Below are 21,566 nucleotides of genomic sequence, written 5' to 3' on the forward strand. Positions count from 1 at the left end.
ATCTATAGATTAACAAATAGATGCTTAGCAACAGATTGCCTCTAAAAGTTCTACAGTTAAGTTCCTTTTAAGAGTTCTTTATATGCCATGGCTGTAATAGGCACCAAAAGTCCAATTGTTATATGTGATACTTCCTTTACCGTCTTCGGGTTTAGTTTGCCTTGCCCATGGTGGTGGTGGTGGTGGGGTGGGCGGCGGCGGGTCGAGGTGTTTCTGTTGTTTGTTTTGTTTTCAGTTAATCCAACTAGTATTTGCTGAGTGACTTGAATGAAGGGAAAGGGCTTTCAGAAAAGATTACCATGTCCGCAGCAACAGCATACTAAACAGCTGTTGTGCTTATTTAAATGTTATCTGGCTGTATACCTTCTTTCAAAGATGGGCTGATAATGTCCAGTCAGTGCCCTTTAGGCCTTCCTGTACATAGCACTCCAAGGTTTAGACAAGAGGTTATTCTATCATATGAAAGATTCTCTTTGTAGCAGAAGTATACTCAGTTACAGAGAGTGCTGATAGAGTTGATCAGTTTGGGTCCCTGTCCAGCTTGCATGGTCTTCAGTTTCATAAGCCTGTTGTTTTGAGATTGCTTCTGGATTGTTGCTGCTTTTTCCCCATATAAAACCCTCCAAAAAGCAGGTATTCTCTATGTTCTTTAAGTTACAGTTTTATTTTGAGTGGTACATTGTTTTTAACCTTTATATTCTTATGCCTTTATTAAGAGCCATTATTTAAAGTAAGTACAGTTTCCTGTTTTCCTATCTGTTTCTTTCTGCATCCGTTTCTTCCTCAACCTTTAAGGATGTTTTACCATTCTCTTAGAGATGGCGTACCTCAGGTTTTGGTCCTAAACCTAAAGTATTTCTCACATAGTTCACTGTATAGGTAGAGTGAATTCTCTCTTCAGCCTACATAGGGTGGTTCCAGGCACTGAGCATTTGTATGTTATCTAATGGATTATAAGTATCTCTACTTGAATGTTTCATAAACACTTCAAATTTAGCAAGCTCATAATTGAACCAATCCCTACATGTAGATGTATGTCATTACTTACTCTTTTTCCTAACTCTGAAACCTAGTTGTCTTCATTGGCTCTTGGTCCTGAACCTTACATACTGTCCTAGATGTCTTAATTAGCTGCTCAGGTACTCTTTACCTTTCTACCCCTGCACTGACTTGGATCAGGCTAGTAATTTGTCTTATCTATGTTGCTGCTACAGTTTCCTGGAAGGTCTCTCCACTTTTGCTTAGTTACTGTTTCTTAGTGAGCCTGAGCAGTTGGCCCCACCTGCTGTCATCTTCTTGCCGCTTTGTCCTTCCAGCAGGCAGTGTTGCCAGCTTCTTGTTTAGTGCAGAGCTTTTTTTTGTCTTTCAAGAAAATGTGTGTGTGTGTGTGTGTGTGTGTGTGTGTGTGTGTGTGTGTCTGTCTGTCTATATATCTATATGCAGGATATATATGTGTAATTATGTACCTCCCTACACAATAACTATATAAAATGATTACAATTTAGTTTAGTGTTTTGAGGCATAATCATTACTGTGCTGTGTACCTCAAGCTGGCCTACAAGTTGTGATAGACTCTTTACCTCAGCTTCACCCTGTGCTAGGAGACAGAGACAGAGGGGGCGGGGAGAGAGGGAGAGAGGAGAGACAGACAGAGAGAGAGCGCGCGAAGAGAGAGAGAGACACGTGTGTGTGTGTGTGTGTGTGTGTGTGCGCGCACCACCCACCCCCATAGTGCATTTGAGCAAATAGTGTCATTCTTTTTCATGATTACATTTGTAGTAACTGAAGATACCAGTTTTCTTTACTCATTTCTTATTGATATGTACACTTGTACCTTATTTGCAATTACTGTATGGAGGGAGTATATGCGTGTGCCATGGCATGCATGTGGAAGTCAGGAGACAAATTGTGTAAATTGGTTCTGTCCTTCCGCTGTGTAGGTCCTGCAGTTCCAACTCAGGTTGTCAGGCATGGTGACAAGTACTTTGCTTTTATCCATCTTGCTGGCCCTTTCTTTTTTAATTAAAAGAGATTAAATCAGTAAGGATTAAAATCCTTGAAGTAGAATCAATGTTCAAAGAATTGTTTATTTCCAGTTTGCTGGAGCTTGTCCATTTGCCTTCCATAAAGCAAGAATTTGCCTTGCTATCTGCAAAGTGCCCGCTTTCACCTCTAGACATTGTTCTTACTCCAGCTTGGACTGGGAGCAGAACTTCGCTCTCCTTTTCAAATGCCTTCTTCACTTGTGTTCTAAGGCTAAGACTAGTGGATTTTCCTTTTCTCTGGCGACCTCTGGGTCCACAGTACTGCCACCATTAGTTACCTAACGACAAATTGAAACCTAGGGCGTCTATACTCGCTCTGTATCATGTTTAGCCTTTAAATGCTGTGTGTATCAGTGTTTTTACAAGGTTGTTGTTGTTGTTGTTGTTACTATTATTTAACCCAAAAAGCCTTTTTGACATTTTATCCCTGGTCAACCCCCTTCGTCCTAGTGAAAATTTAATACCACAGATACCTGTGCATCTGTTTGTGTGTGGCCCTCAGGAGTGCCACAGCCTTGTGATATCTGATAAAGCTTTTCCCAAGAGCCACATTTTCACCCCTTTACAACATTATCCTAATAGTGAGAAACTGAGGTGTGTTGAGAAACTTTTCTATAGATACCATATGTTTTGGACTATAAAACACATCTGACCATAAGACACACCCCCACTTTTGGAGGGGAAAGTATGTCTTATGATCTGAAAAATATGGTAACCTCAAACTTGATAAGTATAAAACGATACTCAATAGCTTGACTTTAAGGGCTTTCTGTCCACACTGAGCTTCTGTGAGTCTTCTTTGTATATCTATCTAGACATGCAGAATTTTGTATTCAACATTTTACCCCAACTATTTAAGAGCTTGAAAGAATGGCTCTTGTCTCAATTTGTCAGACATTGAAAGCAGAAATTTTGAGAAAATTGCTTAGCCACCACTACCACAGGTTTCCTTGGTGGTGTAGATGGACTGTGATGAGAAATTGCTGGGGAAGTAGTAACTGTATACTGAATATTAAAAATACTACTCAGGACTCTGAATCTTGTGTTAGGATGTGTTTAAGCGCAAGAGAAGATGCCTCGGGCTGGAGAAATGGCTCAGTGGTTAAGGGCACTGCCTGCTCTTCCAGGGGTCCTGAGTTCAGTTCCCAGCAACCACATGGTGGCTCACAACCATCTATAATGTTATCTGTTGCCCTCTTCTGCAGATAAAGCACTCATATACAATAAATACAATAAATAAATCTTTAGAGGGAGGGAGGGAGCGAGCGAGCCAGGGAGCCATAGGTAAGATAGCTCAGTATACTCAGTAGAAGATCCTTGAGGACAACTCTTCAGATTTTTGAGCCATCAGCAGATGCTGAACTTAGGTGTGCAAAAAGTGTGATGTTTTAGAGAACAAATCTTTTTTCTGAATGGAGATATATTTTGGATATTTTACAGTGACAGACATGTGAAGGTGTCCTTTAAAGCTCCTAAGTGTTTAGCTTTACTTGGTTAATAAACTTTACTTAGCTTGGAAGCTACATAAATTAAGTTTTTAGATCTTTATGTGTTGTGTGTATCGTCGAGTGTGTGCTAGGTGTGTGTGGAGGTCAGAGTCTTGTGACCTATGTTCTCTTCTTCCACCTTTAGGGATGTTGTGGAAGTGGAACTGAGGGTGTCATGCTTTGTGGTCAGCACATTAAATGGACATTTTAGTTGTTTTTTTAAAGTACCCCCCCATTTCAGCTGTAATCATAATCATTTTGGAAATTGAGCTTTTATATTTCCTTTACAATGGAATTTTGGTGTTTTAACATCTTCACTTACCCAACTCCAAATATTCAAAACCTTAGGGAACCACAGTGATTTATTTAATACCTTTTTAAAGGTTTTATAGTGAACTCTTCCTAATGATGATTCTGCTGTAGTGTGGTTCAGTTATCTCAGAACAACAGAACGTAAGCCCACACAGACCCTCAGCTTTCATGCTGCCCCAGAGGAACTGAGCAATAGTAGTTTGGTTTTTTGGGGGGCATGGGGTGGGGTAGGTTTGAAACAGGGTTTCTCAGCGTAGCCTAGGCTGTCCTGGACTTGCTTAGTAGATCACTCTGTCCTTGAACTCTGTTTGCCTTTACCTCCCAAGTGCTGGGATTAAAGGCGCCTGGTGCAATGTTAGTTTTTATATCCCTTTTCAAGACAGTGGACTGATGATGAGAAAAGATTGGGAAAATTTTTGTATGTAGTATGGGTAAAAGTGTATCTCATTTTAAAGTTACCTTTTCTTCATGAAAATCTAAGCTATGTTGTGTCGTGTGTCTCTCCCTTGCCCAGTCAGATGTCGGGTTTATGTTTAAAGCCTAAGAAAGACTATGCTAGAGCTTTTAAGTTTGGTAATGACAGCAACATAAGTGTGATGAACCAAAATAGAAAGAACTCTGTTTGGCAAACTCCATTCCCTAGGGATTTATTAAATAGCAACAGTACAGTTACCAGTGTCAGCTGACAACATTATTTTGCCCTTCTGTAATGGTGCCTTGTTCAGCAAAGCTGTTGATGGCGTATTGCTGATAGTAGTTCTGACTAAGAACTCTCTTCGTCACTGCTTAGTTAACAAAATCTGTATGTCAGTTTGTGAGTTTGACTTATGCTAGACCTGCCTGTTCATTTGTGCTTGTATAATCTCTGAAAATTTAGCTGATACCTTTCTGGCCCTTTACTTAATAGTAATAAATCTGTATTTTCTGTTAGAGTATAAACAGCTGTTGGCAGTTAATACATCAAGATGCAATGCATGGCTATTACTATGTACTTAACAATGACTTTCATTTTCTAAATAATGTTTCTCATAGCATCTTTGATGGTTTTGGTCTTTCTGTTCTAAGATAATATTTGGTAATCTCTATTTTTCCAACATTCTGCCATTGCAGAATGATAGTAGGCTATTGCATTGAACTTTATTAGCAACAGGTTATCATTATGTTCCTTAAGGAACATGCTTTTTAGAATCCTTTGAAGAAAAGAATTTTATCTCTTAAAAAAAAAATCTTGAGCCAGCACCGTGGCACATGCCTTTGATCCCAGCACTCAGGAGGCAAAAGCAGGTAGATCTCTGTGAGTTCAAAGCCAGCCTGGTCTACAAAGCAAGTCCAGGACTGCCAAGGCTACACAGAGAAATCCTGTCTTGAAAAACCAAATAAATAAATAAATAAAATAAAAATCTAATATAAAATATTTTGTAATGACTGGATTATTTGAAATATGACCTGAATATTTGAATTTATATTCCACTCTGACAATTGGTCTTGTAACTAAATATAAAATTGATTAGAACTAATGTAATATGAAAAGCCAGACATGATAGTAAGTACATGTCATCCCAAAACTCAGGAGGCTGTGGCAGGAAGATTGCATGCTTAAGCATCCGTCACTATGTATTAAAAAACAGATAAGGGGAAGAAGAGAGAAAGGAAGAGCTCAGAGTGAGGCCCGTGCTCTAGGAGAGGCTCCTGGCCTCCCTGGGGGAAGTGGAAATAAGTTTTCCACTGAGTGTTACAGTTAGCTCTTTTAAAATGAGATTGCTTTAAAAAAAATGAGATTGCTGGTATCCGACTGTAGTGGAGACTCAGGAGTTCCAGTAGCCTGTGATGGTACCAAGTGTTGTAGCCCTTTGTTAAGCTGCCATGCTAAGCGTAGCAGAGAAAATGTTGGGTGCATGTTTGAAACCTGCAGAAAGGCAGGTCTGGTGAGAGGCAGGCCCAGCGGGTGCTTCGAGCTTGCCACAATGGAGTGGGCATGGGCTTCAATGGCTGCCAAGGCAGTTATGCCATCGATGCCCAAACCCCTGGTGTCTAGCAGAGATTCATCCCCTAGAATAAACTATGAGGCTCAGACAGTGAGTGGAGTGGAGGAGTGGAGTGAGAGAGCCAGCCAGCCAATCCTTACTCGAGAATCAGGGATTTATAAACCTTGGTCAGTGAGTGAGGAGGGGTTCGAGGGTGAATGTGTCTGATTCACTGGGGCTAGAGATGCCAGGGATACTTAATCTGCGTGTAACAAAACAGCCCATCATAAATAGGAAAACACTACTTAATTATCCTGTGGGCTGGGGAGAATCTCCAGGTACAGTTAAAAGGTCATTGGTTGAAAGCCAAGACACCAAGACATCTTTTTAGCATAGAGCGGGAATCCCCAGGTGCTGAACAGGTTCTATCAAGAAAAGGTCAGACCTGTAATCTTCCCTGAGGGCCAGGTGACACTCCTTAGGGGATCTAGGGTTCCCCAGATCAGGCGAAGAGGGGACCCCACTAAGAAAGGGAGTCCATTGTTCCTGTACCAAGCTCAGAGGCTATCTCAAAACGCCAGACTTCAACATTATAGTGGGGACCCACAGCAACTTGTTTTATTTTACTAATCATTTATTAACTTTTAATATCACCTGTATTTTGTATGACTTTTACCTCTTATTTAGATATTAAGGTGTTAGTAAATGAGAGAGGAGGAAATTTTATACAAATATTTCAAGAATTACTGATAAAATATTGTTTGTTCACCTTTGGGGAAGACTTGTCATTGTATACTCAATTATGCCTCAGCCCTGTAGTTTGAATTATTACACACAAAAACGTTGCGTTTGTAATCCTAGGGATCCATGCTAAACAGCTGCAACTTTCTTAAAACCTGCTTGAATCTGAAAGGAATTGACTTTTTTCACATTTGTCCTTTTTAAAATAAAACACACATACCTGCTACATAATAAGTATTCTGATTTTTGAATGCTTGTAATGCAATTTTGTTAGTACTCTTGATTGATTTATTTTGGCTCTTGTTTCCAGCATTTGCAACCAAATTATACTTTACATGCTAGACAAGGTTTGTTGTAGCCTAATTGGCTGCTGGCATTTCTTAGCCTCACAGCTGCTGTGAACTGAGCTGTAAACTAGGAAACATAAAATAGGGGCCTGTTCTCAGACCAAACGGCATTTGTCAACATGTGAGACTTGTTTTTGACAGTTAAGTAGATATATGAACTTTTTAAAATTAAGGATCACTAATACCTACTTGAAGTAATCATAATTGATTTGTAAGTAGAAAGCCTTGAAATTAATGTCTTTATTTTTATTCACTAGTCAAAGTGACTTGAATTGGAGTGACATTCCTAACTGTTCATTTGTATTTTTTTTTTTAAAACAAAGATCATCTGTATTTATATTTATTGACAGTTTTTGTTTTGGGGTCCTTTGAGACACGGTCTTGCTGTAAGTCCCTGGCTGGCTGAGAGCTTGTTTTATAGACCAGGCTGCCCTTGAACTCTCAGAGGTCCTCCTGCCTCTGCCTCTGGGGTCCTGGAAATAAAGGCATGTGCTATATAATGCCTGTTCTTATTAGCAGATATTTGGAAGTTGAACTCTAAACTGCTTATTATACTGTGACAAAAACTTGAACATGACAAGAAGTTCAAAACCTGTAGAGATTTTTAAATAGGCTGAATATAAAATGACGTTGAATAAAGGCTGTGACTTCAAAATATTATATATTTTATTTAGCCAGTCATATTTTTATGTTATTTAACTTGTGGAATTCACTTTTCCATTAGATTCAATCATGAAGTTGCTGTTTGCCTCCCTTCCTTTCTTTTATCTGTTGTTTGAATTTGGGCTAGGGAGATGGCTGAGTTGGTACAAGCGTGAGGACCGAGTTTTAGCCCTAGAACCCATGAAAACAAAGAAGTGGTGCCCACTTGTGACCCTAACACTGGGGACGGCAAAGGCAAGTAGACCTGCTGGAGCCGCTGGAGCTGCTGGCCTGCTAGCTGGCCCTGCTTAATGAATTTCAGGCTACTGAGAGACCCTGTCTCAAAAGAAGGTGAGTAGCTCCGAGGGATTGCACCAGGGTTAGCCTCGAGCATATACACACATGCTCACCTTCGGATTTTGACTTGTAATATTTCATCTGAGAATGATTAGTTGAATGTACGTGAAAATGTTACTGGTTCTCAACAGAAATATATGAGGAGTTCATTTTTAGGCAGTGCATAGGCATGACCCATTGGAGGCCGGTGAGCTTTTCATGTATGTATGAAAATGCTGATGGGGAAACTACTTTTACTTTAAATAGGAAGAAAATGTAGTGTATTAATCATGAACCCAAGTTGTCACCAACTTGAGCAGTGTAGCTGATACAGTGAGCCAGTCACCTGTATTTTAAAAGCACAGTACTGGAGTGTTTGGACAATGAGTGTCTTAGGTTACTGTCCCTGTGACGAAACACCATGACTAAAAGCAGACTCTCCTTAGTAGTCCTGTCCTGCCTGGGCTCTCACGTTCGTTTTCTTTCGAAATTTGAAAATCAGCATTTGTTGCAATGCTTACGTTTTCTGCACACCTGCATGAGACACCACAAAGGATTATGGCCTATGCTCTTGAGAGTTGGGGCCTGAACTACACTTGGGTATTTAGGCCATCACTAAGATCCTGGTGCTGGGATTGCACAGCAAAGGCAGCTCTCAGTACCCTAACATGAACTTTGTGATGGAAAAAGCGTGGCAGCAAGCTCATCTTTGGAAAGCTTTTTTCTATTGTATCAACCAGTCTTTTGTCACTGTGACAAAACACCTGAAATAACGAAGGAAAGGTGGTGGTGTTGTTTACGCTTTCAAGGTTTCAGTCCATGGTCACCTGGCTTTGTTACTTCTTAACCCATGTTTTATAAGGCAGAACATTATGACAGGGAGGGTGAGGGATGATGTTGGGCAAAGTGACTGAACTCAAGGTAAGCCAAAGGCAAGGTGGGGCCAGACGGGGAAGATGAGGGGAGAGGTTCCTGAACTGGGAGTGTCACCAGCTTTGGGATTGGGGGCTATTTTATATCTAACCTACAGCAGCCATTGTCCTGAGGAGTAGTATTTGGCTTCCTTTTTTGGAGCTAGTTTGTTTAGCTCAACTGTACTCTTAGATACTTCATGTGACTAAGCTGCAAATTGTTTCAACTTTTTTGTTTTCTTTTTACCATTTCCTTGCTTTCAAGTCAGTGTTGACAGTATGATTACACAGTCCCCTTTGTTTGTGGATTAGAAATTAGTTTGGCACTGTGACCATGGACACGATACATTCAGGTCCTTCAGAATGGACATATAATAAGGGTGGGATCAGGGCTAAATAAGAGGGGTGGGCAAGGTGGCTCCGTTGGTAAAGTCGCTACTGTGTAAGCATGAGAGCCTTGACGTAAGTCCCCAGCGTGCACAGGAAAACCTAGCCATGGTAATATATCATTGTAATCCCAGCTTTGAGAAGGCAGAGACAGGCAGATCCTGGCGTTTGCTGGCCTAGTCTAACAGATGAGTCCCAGGTCCCAGTGAGAGACCCTATCTCAAAAACTAGGTGGATGCCTCCTGAGGACTTGTCCCATTATAATTAGCCTTAAAAATGGATACAGACATGTACACACACAACTGATAATCTGCAAATTATATCAATACAATTTTTTTCATACACTTTTGTTTAAAATGTTAATTGCTTTGCCAGGCATGGTACACCTCTTTAATCCCAACACTCAGGAGGCAAAGGCAGGTGGATCTTTCAGTGAGAGGCGAGCCTGCTCTATAGGACAGCTAGAACTACACAGGAAAACCCTGTTTTAAAAGCAAAACAAACAGAAAAGTTAATTGATTTGACATTCCTAACTGTAGATCTTCTCCTTGAAAGCCTAGCTTTGGGTACTAACAATTAGGAGACATGCTATTAGGAATGGTCCTCTACAGTGAAAAACAACTCAGCAGGAATATTTTCTTCAGGTAACTTGGAATAAAGCTGAAAACTTGAAAGTTTCTACATTTTAAGTTTTGAACCTATGTTATTACATGGTGGATTTTATGAAATATTAAAAACTTAAGTTTTCAAATCAAAATAATTTTCTGTGAATATGACTGGAAGATGAGTAGAATATTCTAGTTGGAAACAGAATGATAATGTTCATGTGTCAGCACCAGTCTACATTAGACATAGGTGAGAATGCCGGGTGTGGCGGCACACACCTTTAATCCCAGGACTCAGGAGGCAGAGGCAGGCGGATCGCTGTGAGGCCAGCCTGGTCTACAAAGGAAGTCCAGGACAGCCAAGGCTAACACAGAGAGACTGTCTCGAAAAACCTTTAAAAAAAAAAAAAAAGACATAGATGAGAAAGCCAGGCAGCCAGAGCTGAGCTCTAGATAACGCCAGCCAATAGAAATGGTTTGAAGTGCTAAGTGGATGAGTCTGGGTTAGGTGGTGTTGGTACAAAGCCTGTGCTGGACATGGTGGCATGTGCCTGATCCCAGGGCGCGGGGCATACAGAGCAGGGTGTTGTCTCTAAAACTAAATTGATTAACTGATTAGATTGAAAATTGCTCCATATTTCTTTTTCTTAACTACGGTTATAGAAATTTTTTTTCCCAAGGGAAAGCAGTCTAAGATAACAAAGGTTGAAAATACTCTTGTGCACTGGGAAATCCATATAATTGTTTGTGACTTTTGTCTCTTCTCTTTAGTCAGATGTCATAACTTTAGAACACATTAACAGACTATCCCAGAGCTGCCATGTATTTAACAGTTTAAGAAATATTTAGGGGGCTGGAGAGATGGCTCAGAGGTTAAAAGCACTGACTGCTCTTCCAGAGGTCTTGCATTCAATTCCCAGCAACCACATGGTGGCTCACAACCATCTAGAATGAGATCTGGTACCCTCTTCTGGCGTGCAGGTGTATACTATCTACATAATAAATAAATCTTAAAGAAATACTTGCAGAAAACACATGAGGCAACCAGTCAGGGAAATTTAGAACAATAACAAAAACATTGCATGGAAGAACTCACTGGATGTTAAGGCAGTTCTTGAAGAGAAATAGGTAACTTTAACTGCTGTGAGAAAAAAAGGAAATGTGACAGATGAACAAGCTAAATGGTCTTTTTAAAAATGCACTAACAGCCATAAAATGGCTCTGTGGATAAGGGCGTTTGCTGCCAAGCCTGACAACCTGATTGAACCCCAAGTCCCACATGGTAGAAGAAAAGAACCAACTCCTACAAGTTGACCTCTGATCTCCACAGGCTGTGTCATACACCCTGTGTATGTATACACTTCACCCCTCCCTCCCTGTCTCTGTCTCTGTCTCTCTCCCTCTCCCTCCCTCCCTGCCTGTCTCCCTTCCTCCCTCCTTCCCTCCCTTGCTCTCCCCACGCCCCAATCTGTTTTATTAAAGTAATCCAAAGTCAGAAGTAACATCATAAGCCATTTGAAGAATGCTTGTTAAATACTATAAAGGTTCAAGTAATTGTGATTTTAATACTAGGTGGTGGTTGTTACTGTTGTTCTGTTTTGTTTGGAAACTGGGTCTGATGTAAGCTGCCTGACCTCTAACTTGCTTAATAGCCAAGGATGACCTTGAACCTCTTGATTTCCTACCACCACCTACCAGGTACTTGGATTTCAAGTGTGAGCCACTAAGCCCATTTTATGATTTTTTTTCCCCCAAATTTTTCCAGCGTATAGGAAGGAAAGATGCCGTTAAAAGTCATTTTATGAGCCAATGAGGTGACCTAGTACTACGGCCAAGCCTAACAGTTGAATTTGATCTCTGAGACTTACATGGTAGAAACAGAGAACCAACTCCTGCACATTGTCCTCTGACGTCCACATGTGTGTTCTAGCACATGTACATCCGCAAGCACAGATAAGTTGATGTGAGAAAGGAAAGTTGTTGACCTCTGTCCAAAATAATATTCCGTTCATTTACAACCAGATTTCTTAACAGTTTGATACTATTAATTTACTTTTTGGAATAGAAAAATTGATTTTACTATTTATACAAGCAAACAAAAAGGCAAAGATCATAAAACAGACTCTTAGGAGAAGTAAGGTGGGAGAGACTGTTTCAGAGGTAAGCGAAGCTCTCCTGACAGTGCACCGGGGATTCAGAGATGAGGAAGTAGACGCATGCGTATGTGCTTCAGCTCTGAGGAAGTAGTGCTGCAGACAGGGAGAAAGTATGCTTCTGGAAGCGCTGCTGAGCATGCTGGTTTTCATAAGGGCAGGGAAGAAAGCTGGTTACCATACACACTAAGTGCCAAGGGATTAAGGACACCATGAAAGGGTGTGTTACACTTTTGAAGAAGCTGTAATCTCAAACTGACCTGGAGCTTGTAATCTAGGTACCCTGCCTCTGATTTCTAAGCCCATTGTGCCCATCGGGTTGGGATTTGTTCTTCGGGGTATCTGGTATTCAGGCACACGTTTCTGGGGCTGGGATGTTCTTTCTTTTTTCTTTCTTTCTTCTTTTTCTTTCTTTCTTTCTTTCTTTTTTTTTTGGTTTTGGTTTTGGTTTTTCAAGACAGGGTTTCTCTGTGTAGCCTTGGCTGTCCTAGACTCACTTTGGAAAACCCGGCTGGCCTCGAACTCACAGTGATCCACTTGCCTATCGAGTGTTGGGATTAAAGGTGTGTGCTACCACTGCCCAGCCGGATGTTTGTCAAAGTCTCTTACCTTTCCCGGAACAAGTTACTGCCATCTTCTTGTCCCGATTAGTGGTTATTACTGTGGTGAGATTATCAGGGATGGTATGCACAAGGGTAGCTGCTGTGTCAGCCTGTACTCATGTTTGATAAAACAGTGATAGGTCCTCCCAGAGCCCCAGCATGGCTTCTCATGTTACTCTTCAGACCGTTCTTCATTCTCATTTTCTCTGTTGTCATAATCTTAAATGTAGGCCCACTGCCTCAGCATCACTACAAAGGAACGTCTTCCTTTGCAGAAGAGTGTAGCTGATGACTTCGCATTCGTCAGTATCTCCACAGCCCTTATCTTTTAGCTGAGCACTTAGAATTTCTTGGGAAACCTCTGCCTCCTGACAAAGCAGGCATAGGTGCTGGTATGCCTGTTTTGGCCAGGGCAGGACTCCTCTAGAGGGTGTTAATTGTTGTGGTGCTGCCTCCTGCACTGACCACAACCCTGTTTGATGAGCAGGAAGGTCTGAGGCTTCCTCTGTTTAATGCTTCATTGTATCAGTAACTAGACCTGCACCAGGGTCCAGGTTTTCCATGCCAAATCGTCCTCTTCTCTCTTTGTCTTTCACATTAAATGTCCTGTACTTTTCTTAACGTGCCTCTCAGAGGATCCAACCAATACATCCCTAGTTATTTACCTACTTTCATCTGATTGCAGTGGGATTTTTTTTTCCCCCTTTTTGAGACAGGGTTTCTCTGTGTAGCTTCGGCTATCCTGGACTCACTTTGTAGATCAAGCTGGCCTTGAACTCACAGAGATCTGCCTGACTCTGTCTCCCTGAGTGCTGGGATTACAAGCATGCACCACTGCCCCTGGGTTTTGCAATGAGGATTTTTAGTTTTTAAAATTGCATTTGTATTTGCAGGGAGGCAATTTGTGGGAGTTCTTCTTTGTAGTTTGTGGGCCCCAGGGTGTCAGGCTCGGTGGCAAGTGCTTTAACATGCTGAGCCATCTCCTACAATGCGAATTCTTTTTTTTAAAAAACCGTTTCTATTTTGAGTCTTCCCATTATTTCATAGTGAATTGTCTTCTTCCATCTGGGAACTATGCTGCTTTTTTTAGTGTTCACCTATTGCTGAGAATGACAGTATTTACTCAGTTGTTTTCACATCTTTGGCATTTTTTTCTTAAAGTGCAAATTTTTTCAGTAAGAATTTTTTTTCTTTTTAAAATTTTTTTTACTATTTTTTACATATACATTTATATTACACATATATACAGTAAATTACCTACAGCAAGAAGAACCATGAAATAACCAGGAATTATATGTATACATATATACACTTGGCTATTTGTATTTGGCAGTATGGAAGAAAACATCTTTCCTATCTTGGTAATTAATTTTGTTCCTTCTCAAGTCTCTGATGGGGTTGAAGACCAGATAGTCTAGTTTTGCAATTAAGCTTAGTTGTTTAGGGGTTAAGATATTTTTAGGTCTAAATAGATGTTTTAAGTTGATAATGATAGGATATGGTAGATACTGATTTATATTCAGAATTTTAGACTCATCTTTGATATTTAAATTCTTCACTTTAATCCCAATACTTGGGAAGCAGAGGCAGGCAGGTCTCTGAGTTTGAGGCCAGCCTGGTCTGCATAGCAAGTACCAGACCAGCCACAGTGCTACTTAGTAAGACCCTGTCTTGTTTATCAATCAGTTAACTATTTGATAAATTTATGTTTAGTCCTTTACTTAGAATGGGTATTACTGGAAGACTTTTGAGCAAAAATGTGACTATGTGAGTGTGTGTGGTGGGTGTGGAGGTGAGGTGTGTGTGCCACACAATAGAATTGGTGATGGTAATGTAAAGAAAGTGGAGACGATGTCACCCTGCACTTACTCCTCTAAGACAAGGTCTCTCTGTGCCTGGCCCTGAGCTGGGGTTCAGCAGGCCTGCCACCCCTCCACAGCCGTGGGACTCTGCCTGGGCTCTGAGGGTTTGCAGTCAGGTCCTCAGGCTTGTGCAGCAAGCGCTCTTCCTGGCTGGCCTGGAACTACTATGTAGCTCAGGCTGTTCTCGAACTTGCAGTAGCCCTCATGCCTCAGTTTCCCTAGTGCTGATATTACAAACATGGGCTACCATATTCGCTGTAACTTATTTCAAACCAGGATCATTGTGGCTGATAGAGAACAGAGTGAAGGGTACAATGCTGGAAACGGGCAGTGGCTGAGAGGATATTGCGGTCAGGCTGTGATGCAAATCTGTCTCTGCCTTTGGTTTTTGGCAACATCATGCATGTGTGCAGTGAGTTTTGATCATTGTCTGCTCTCCTGTCCCCTCCTCTGCTGTTTCAATCATTCTTCCCAGCAGTCCCCAGCCCCTTTGTTTCCATGTCTCGTGTGTGTGTGGTGTGTGTGTGTGTGTGTGTGTGTGTGTGTGTGTGTGTGTGTGTGTCTTACCGAGTTAACTAGCGCTGTAAGAAAACATTAGCTATCGTGTAACAAGGGGTAGAGTTCGTGTAAAGAAGGACCTGCTGTGAAATAGCTTAGAAAATAATTAAGATTAATGCTCAGTATTGACAATAGAAAAGAATTGAGTCTTGCAGTTGGAAACCTATTGTTGTGTTTACTTTTTATTATTTGCGTGTATTGAATGCATAGCGACACACACACGAGCACATATAAAAGTTGGTTGGATTCCCTGGAGTGGGAATTACAGTTTTGAGCCATCTGGTATGGGTACTGCAAGTGCTCTTAACTGCTGAGCCTTCTCTACAGCCCTTAATTACACTTAATAAAGGAGTATCTAAATCCACGCTGTCTGTGGAACTGTTGAAATTAATAGTCTAGCTAAAATTAATGTATATGGTGTCATGGAAGCAGCAGCGTGTGTGTGTGTGTGTGTGTGTGTGTGTGTGTGTGTGTGTATTTAAAAAAGGAAAATATGTTTACACATTGCTGTAATCCTAGCATTTAAGAGGTACAAAAGGGACATCAGATGTTGAAAGTCATCCTCAACTACATAATAAGTTTAAATACCCTGTCTTGATCAGCATATCAGTTGCTAGTACTAAATACTCTCAGGACTTGATTATTGGTTGATTGCTTAAAGGTAGGGTTTTATGTAGCTCAGGCAGAACGTGAATTCACTGTGGAGTTGAGGATGGCTTTGAACCCTTGACCTCTAGCTTCTGCCTTCCAAATACTGAGCTTATATAAGAATTCTTCCAGTTTTTGTGTAGAGTGTGTGTTTGTGTGTCTGTGTGTTTATGTGTGTATATGTGAGTGAAAATAACTTTGTACATAAAATATCAGTGATGCTTTTATCTTTAATACAGTATTAGCATTTCAGCTATATGTTTTTGTTTTATGTATTTAAAATGTAAATTATCTTAAATACCCTAAGGGTTTCTTTTAAGAAACACATGTTAAAATTCCTTATGCTCAACATTTTATTAGGTAATATATAGATGTTAAAATAGTTTCAGTACTTGACTAATAATCAAATGGAATGAAGACATGAAATAATTGGTGGATACATATATGAGAATCTGTGAATCTGATTCTAGGAGTTTGTCTTAAGGAAATAAGTGGCAGGTGTATAATGGCAGATATAGTGTCATAGCTGTTGACAATATTAAAAATGTAACCTCAGAGAGACCACTGTAAATTAGAATAAACGGAATGTTATGCAATAGTTTTAAATAATGATTAAGCTTTATAGTTATTGACTGGTGAGGTCCACAGTCCACTAAAAGGGAAGGGAAACAAGTTTTGAGTATTATGTATCATATTCTGTCTGTTGATGGCAAGATTACACCATCAGAAAGCTAAGTATAGATATGGGCAGTCAGCATACAGGAAAGGACATTTAGATTAGTATTTCTTAGCATTTGAGGAGTATCGTTTCTTTCTATGTGCAAAGATAATGTCTTTACTTTGTACTTACATGATTTAAAGTGATTTCCATATAAATGGTCTATTAGTATAGTGTAACAGTTAATCTTATGAATCTTTGTTTTGTGTCCCACAGTGTATGTAAGTTTGGAATCATAGCAAGTTAACTTCCTAATCATTAGAACTGTTAAATGGCCTGAGTTTAGTCATCTGTCAGTATGGCTGTTTATCAAGTAGACTTGTTCTTAACAAATACCATGAGTTTCTGGACTTGATCTTAGGGATCTAATGGACAAAGGTTATTTTTGTGAAAATTCCTTGTAAGAATGGCCAGGTCATACATATTATTGGAAATGTATGTACATATATGTATGTATGTGTATGCGGATTATTAAGTCGTAGTTAGCCATATTGTAAGAATTCTGTCATTCATTGCTTTTAAAATACATGTTTTATTTCCACTTAGGCCGAATACACCAAGCGATGGTAACATCTTTAAATGAAGACAATGAAAGTGTAACTGTTGAGTGGATAGAAAATGGAGACACAAAAGGCAAAGAGGTACGATTGCTGAGTTAAACATCATCTCTAGTCAAGATTCTGAATACAAAACAGAACAGAAAATGATATAATTTTATGGACGTAGCTGTTCTGTATAATTCCTTTAAGAACTTCCAAATAGGAGCTAGAGAGATGACTATTAAGACCAATGGCTGCTCTTCCAGAGGACCCTGGTTTAACTTTCAGCCCCAACACAGTGGTTCCCAGCCATCTGTAACTAGTTCTGGGGGATCCAACACTTTTCTGGTGTCTTAGAGCACCAAGCATGGACATGATACACAGATATTCATGCACACAAAACACCTACACACACACACACACACACAAGAAAAAACTAATGAGTTTTAAAAATTAACTCAAAAGAAGATCTCTTTATATCATCTGTTCCTTAGCTAAGTGCACACAGTTTGAAAATTGCTGTGTGTAAACAGTCACGTAGCTTTGATGGTCACATGTAGTGTGAGATACAGTGGGTTATTGCTCTAGACAGTGTAGTTTGCAAAGTGATGTTAAGTCATTAAGTGTCATTCAAGAGTCATTTGCTTTGTACCTTACACATGTTTGTTTAAACAGATTGACTTGGAAAGCATCTTTTCCCTTAACCCTGACCTTGTACCTGATGAAGAGATTGAACCGAGCCCGGAAATACCTCCACCCTTATCATCCTCAAAAGTGAACAAAATTGTAAAGGTTAGTTAGGTGAACATACACGTGTGCTCTTGAGACTAGTAGACTGAAGAGTATGTATAGTATGTGTTAAGTATTAATTGGTTTACATTTTTAAAGAGTTCTTGCCACCATCTGTGTTCATGCATATACGTACATACTGTAATGAGTCAGGGTTGTCCAGTTCACAACTCAAGACAATCAGATAATAAAAATTCCTTGTCTAATTAGGATTTTTAAGCTTCACAAGAAATGAGTCCAAAGCTAATCTCTTGTCAATGTTGAACGAACAACTACTGACTGATAAAATAGTTTTTTGTTTTTTTTTTTAATCAAGAATAAGTGTTCTAGTAGTCTTTTAAAATTTTTTGGTTTTTGTTTTTAATTGTAAAATGATGGGCGATGGTAAGAGCAGTTTAACTACCTGTATATTGTTGGTGAAGAGAAACTTTGGAGAAATGCTGCATCCTGTGGAATAGCCATGGCTCTGTGTGGCTCTGCTGGGCACTGTGTCACACGCCTGTAATCCCAGCACTCAGGAGGCAGAGGCAGGCGGATCTCTGAGTTCGAGGCCAGCCTGGTCTACAAAGTGAGTTCCAGGATAACCAAGGCTACACAGAGAAATTCTGTCTCAAAATTAATTAATTAATTAATTTAAAAAAGGAAAGGAAAGGAAAAAAAAAACATTAATTTTATGAAACACAACCGGAGGGTCCTGTTGAACCTTTACTTCTTAATGTTTGATTCAACAGCACTTATTGATTTTCTGCCTTGTGCAGACACTGTGTTAGAATACACAGATGGATATGCTATGGCTTGCAAGCCTATAGGAATTCTATATTATACAAGGAAATCATGCATAATATGCAAATGTATTATAGAGACATAGCATTTACAAAATGTTCTGCTTTTAAATTATGGATATGAATATAAGTCAGAGTTTCAGTTTTTATAACTTAAGCAAAGTGAGAGTCACTGCTTAAAGGTCTTTAATACATATGGACCGTTTCCATACACAGCTTCAAAGCCCTAATGGACTGGCATAGTTTTATCTACCCCCTCCTATTCCCATCTTGAAGTCAAGCCCAGTGTTTCTCCTTTGCCTTGGCATCCTACCAGCAAGCTCCATATATTCCTAGGCCTTAGAGTGTTGTTAACCTTTACTTTCCATTAAAACCACTTGATGGAGTTTAAAATACTGATTTCTGGGCTCCTCTTTGGGAGATGATGCCGCTATCCAAGTAATACCTAATGTAATTTGAATGTGGGGTTGAATATAACTAAGTTATTTGCTGAGGACTTGATTTTAAGGGAATTCACTCGTAGTAGCTATACAAATAGGACCAGAGTTGGCTGCCTTAATCTTGCAGTAGCCAAGCCTTTGAAACCTCTAATGAAACCTTTTTAGGATAACTGGCTGCTTTTTTTTCCCCATAATACTTCGATTCTTCAGTTTAGTAAAGGAGTCAATACTGTATTGCCTTCTAAGATTCAGAGATGTGATTTACTACCAGTCTGTCAATCCAAAATCAAAAGTGCTCTGAAATGCAAGTGTTCAGTTTTTATTTGCTACTGTTTTATTCACTGAGTGTGTGTGAGTGTAGGTCTGTGGAGGACAGGTTGCAGGAATTGGTTCTCACTTCCCACTTTGTTGAACCAGAGCCTCTTGTTGCTGATGTACTGTACTCTGGACTCCTGTCTTGTTGGAGGAGTATTGGGATTACAGGAACACACAGCCACATCTGGCTTTTTCTTTTCTTTTTTTCTTTCTCGTGGGATTTAGGATTGACTCAGGTTAGATTTGTGCAGCAAGTTCCTTTACCCACTGAGCCATGTTGCCAGCCCCAAATGCAAATTTTTTTTGAGAACAAACATCACACCACAGAAAAGAAATTCTATATACGTGATGAATTTCAGCCAGGATGAAGCTACACCAAAAGTACTATTATTACAGTTATCTTCAGGGAGGTTGGATGTCCCTGGGTAAGAGCATTTGTACTACTGTTGTTGGATTCCAGTCCGCATATTAGCGTACACCTAAGTAAAAAAAGCAGCTGTGACTGGGGCTCCACACACTTGTAACTACAGCTCTGGGGGAGGCAGAGACTGAAGGGTCGCTGGGGCTTGCTGGCTGTCAGCCCAGTTTCAGGTTCAGTGAGAAACCCTGACTCCAGGGAATAAGGTGGAGCATGACAGCAGGTCCCAGATGTCCTCCTCTGGGTTTTAAACACGCATACATGCACGTCTTCAGGCTGTGTGTGTGTATAAGGTATATATAGAACATACATGAATTTTCACTTAAAGTTGAGTCCTATTATCAAAACATCCAGTTTTATACACATGAGTGCACAGACACAAATATTTCAAGACATGAAGAAATGTGGAGTATTTCTGGTCTGGTGCTTTTCAGATAAAAGATAGTTATCCTTTATACAGCTTCATAGATGAAATATAATGTAGTTACTTAGCCTCACTTCAGATTCTCCTCTGGAGAGGCAGTGATAATAAGATGGTTTTTGAGACCTGCTCAGACTGTAGTGAATCAGTAACAGAAATAGCCAAACCTGAGCATCAGAGGACCTTCTGGTCTGCAGGATGCATGATCTCATAGTTCTGAGAAGCAAAACTATAACATTTTCTTCCCCCACCCCTCCGTCTTTTTCTCTTTTTCTGTTGTGTGTGTGTGTGTGTGTGTGTGTGTGTGTGTGTGTGTGTGTGTGTGTGTGCGCGCGCGCGCGATTTTCATTTCTGAGTTATGATAAAAGAAAATTTGTGTTTCTGAACTTTGTAAATATGAAGATTTCTACACTTGACCTGAGCTCAGTATTAAGAAAATAATGGCTCCATAGAGTTGTGTGAAACTGAAATAAAGTCTTTATCTTTCTCATATTCCTTAATATATGGGGAATTTAGATATATGCCTCCGAAAGGAGCTTGACCATTGATAAATTAGCACTTTTTTGGTTATGTATAGTTTTTCTCAGTTTGGTTTTATGCTACTATTGTCTGTTTGTTTTTGTTTAATTAAAAGAAGCTCAGGAATGAAGAAAAAAACCATAATTTTTTTTTTTTCCTGTAGAACCGACGGACTGTGGCCTCTATTAAGAATGACCCCGCCCCTAGAGATAACAGAGGTGAAGTAACCCTTACCCATCAATCTTGCCTGCTGAGTTTGCGGGCTGCTTTGTTGTTGTTGTTGTTTTGTTTTTTGAGATAGGGTTTTCCCATGTATCCTTGGTTATCTTGGAACTCATTCTGTAGACCAGGCTGGTCTCGAACCCAGAGCTCTGCCTGCCTCTGCCTCCCAGGTACTGGGATAAAAGTCCTGTGCTCTCATCACTTAGTTCTGTACTGACTTTTTAGCGTGGCTTTGATGAGGTGCATCAAAAATAAGCATTGTCCTTGGCGTTACTTGCTTAAACAATACATGGCTAATCTTAACGTTAGTGTTCCTGATCTGCTAATGTCCCAATAGCACTGATAACCTTTCTCTAGTGTAAAGATAAGAGCTGGTCATGGTGAGGCAGGCCTGTGACTGGAGCACTCAGGAGGCAAAGGCTGGGAGACCCTGCAAGTGGGAAGCCATAGAAGATTCTAGGCCAAAACGCTACACAGCAAGACTCCCAGAAAATAAAAAGTTTAAACTGTACGTGCAGAGTATGTACTGTTTGTTCATCTCACTCAGTTTTGAACATTTGAGGAGGACATTACAGAAAGGAGTGAGGGAGGAGCCAAATGGAGATGGGGTCCCAGGGATGCACTTCTTTATCACTGTTTGGCCATGATTTTTGTCTAAGGGGCTTGAATGGGTATGAATAGTAATTGACTTTAAGTTTCATAGACTTTGAGCCGGGGCATGTAAACAGGTAAGAATACTGTACAAGGCTGGGCGTGGTGGCGCACGCCTTTAATCCCAGCACTTGGGAGGCAAAGGCAGGCAG

The 21,566-nt window shown here is 40.2% G+C and overlaps 1 protein-coding gene and 2 non-coding genes across 6 annotated transcripts in view; all 3 read left to right on the forward strand.

Moving 5' to 3' along the window:
- Kif2a (kinesin family member 2A) overlaps positions 1-21,566 on the forward strand; it is a 59,409-nt gene that overhangs the window by 11,161 nt on the left and 26,682 nt on the right. For all 4 annotated transcript variants that reach the window (XM_051172623.1, XM_051172625.1, XM_051172624.1 and 1 more), the window contains exons 2-4: positions 16,865-16,959; positions 17,533-17,649; positions 20,705-20,759. In XM_051172623.1, the coding sequence (XP_051028580.1) occupies positions 16,865-16,959; positions 17,533-17,649; positions 20,705-20,759 (267 nt within the window). The remainder of the gene's footprint in view (positions 1-16,864; positions 16,960-17,532; positions 17,650-20,704; positions 20,760-21,566) is intronic.
- LOC127212532 (small nucleolar RNA U2-19) lies at positions 20,166-20,244 on the forward strand. The gene has a single exon (XR_007833572.1). It is a non-coding gene; the product is annotated as a small nucleolar RNA U2-19 (small nucleolar RNA).
- LOC127212531 (small nucleolar RNA U2-30) lies at positions 20,376-20,448 on the forward strand. Its single transcript, XR_007833571.1, has one exon. It is a non-coding gene; the product is annotated as a small nucleolar RNA U2-30 (small nucleolar RNA).

Source organism: Acomys russatus, chromosome 30 (genome assembly GCF_903995435.1).
Source record: "Acomys russatus chromosome 30, mAcoRus1.1, whole genome shotgun sequence".
Taxonomy (NCBI): Eukaryota; Metazoa; Chordata; class Mammalia; order Rodentia; family Muridae; genus Acomys; species Acomys russatus.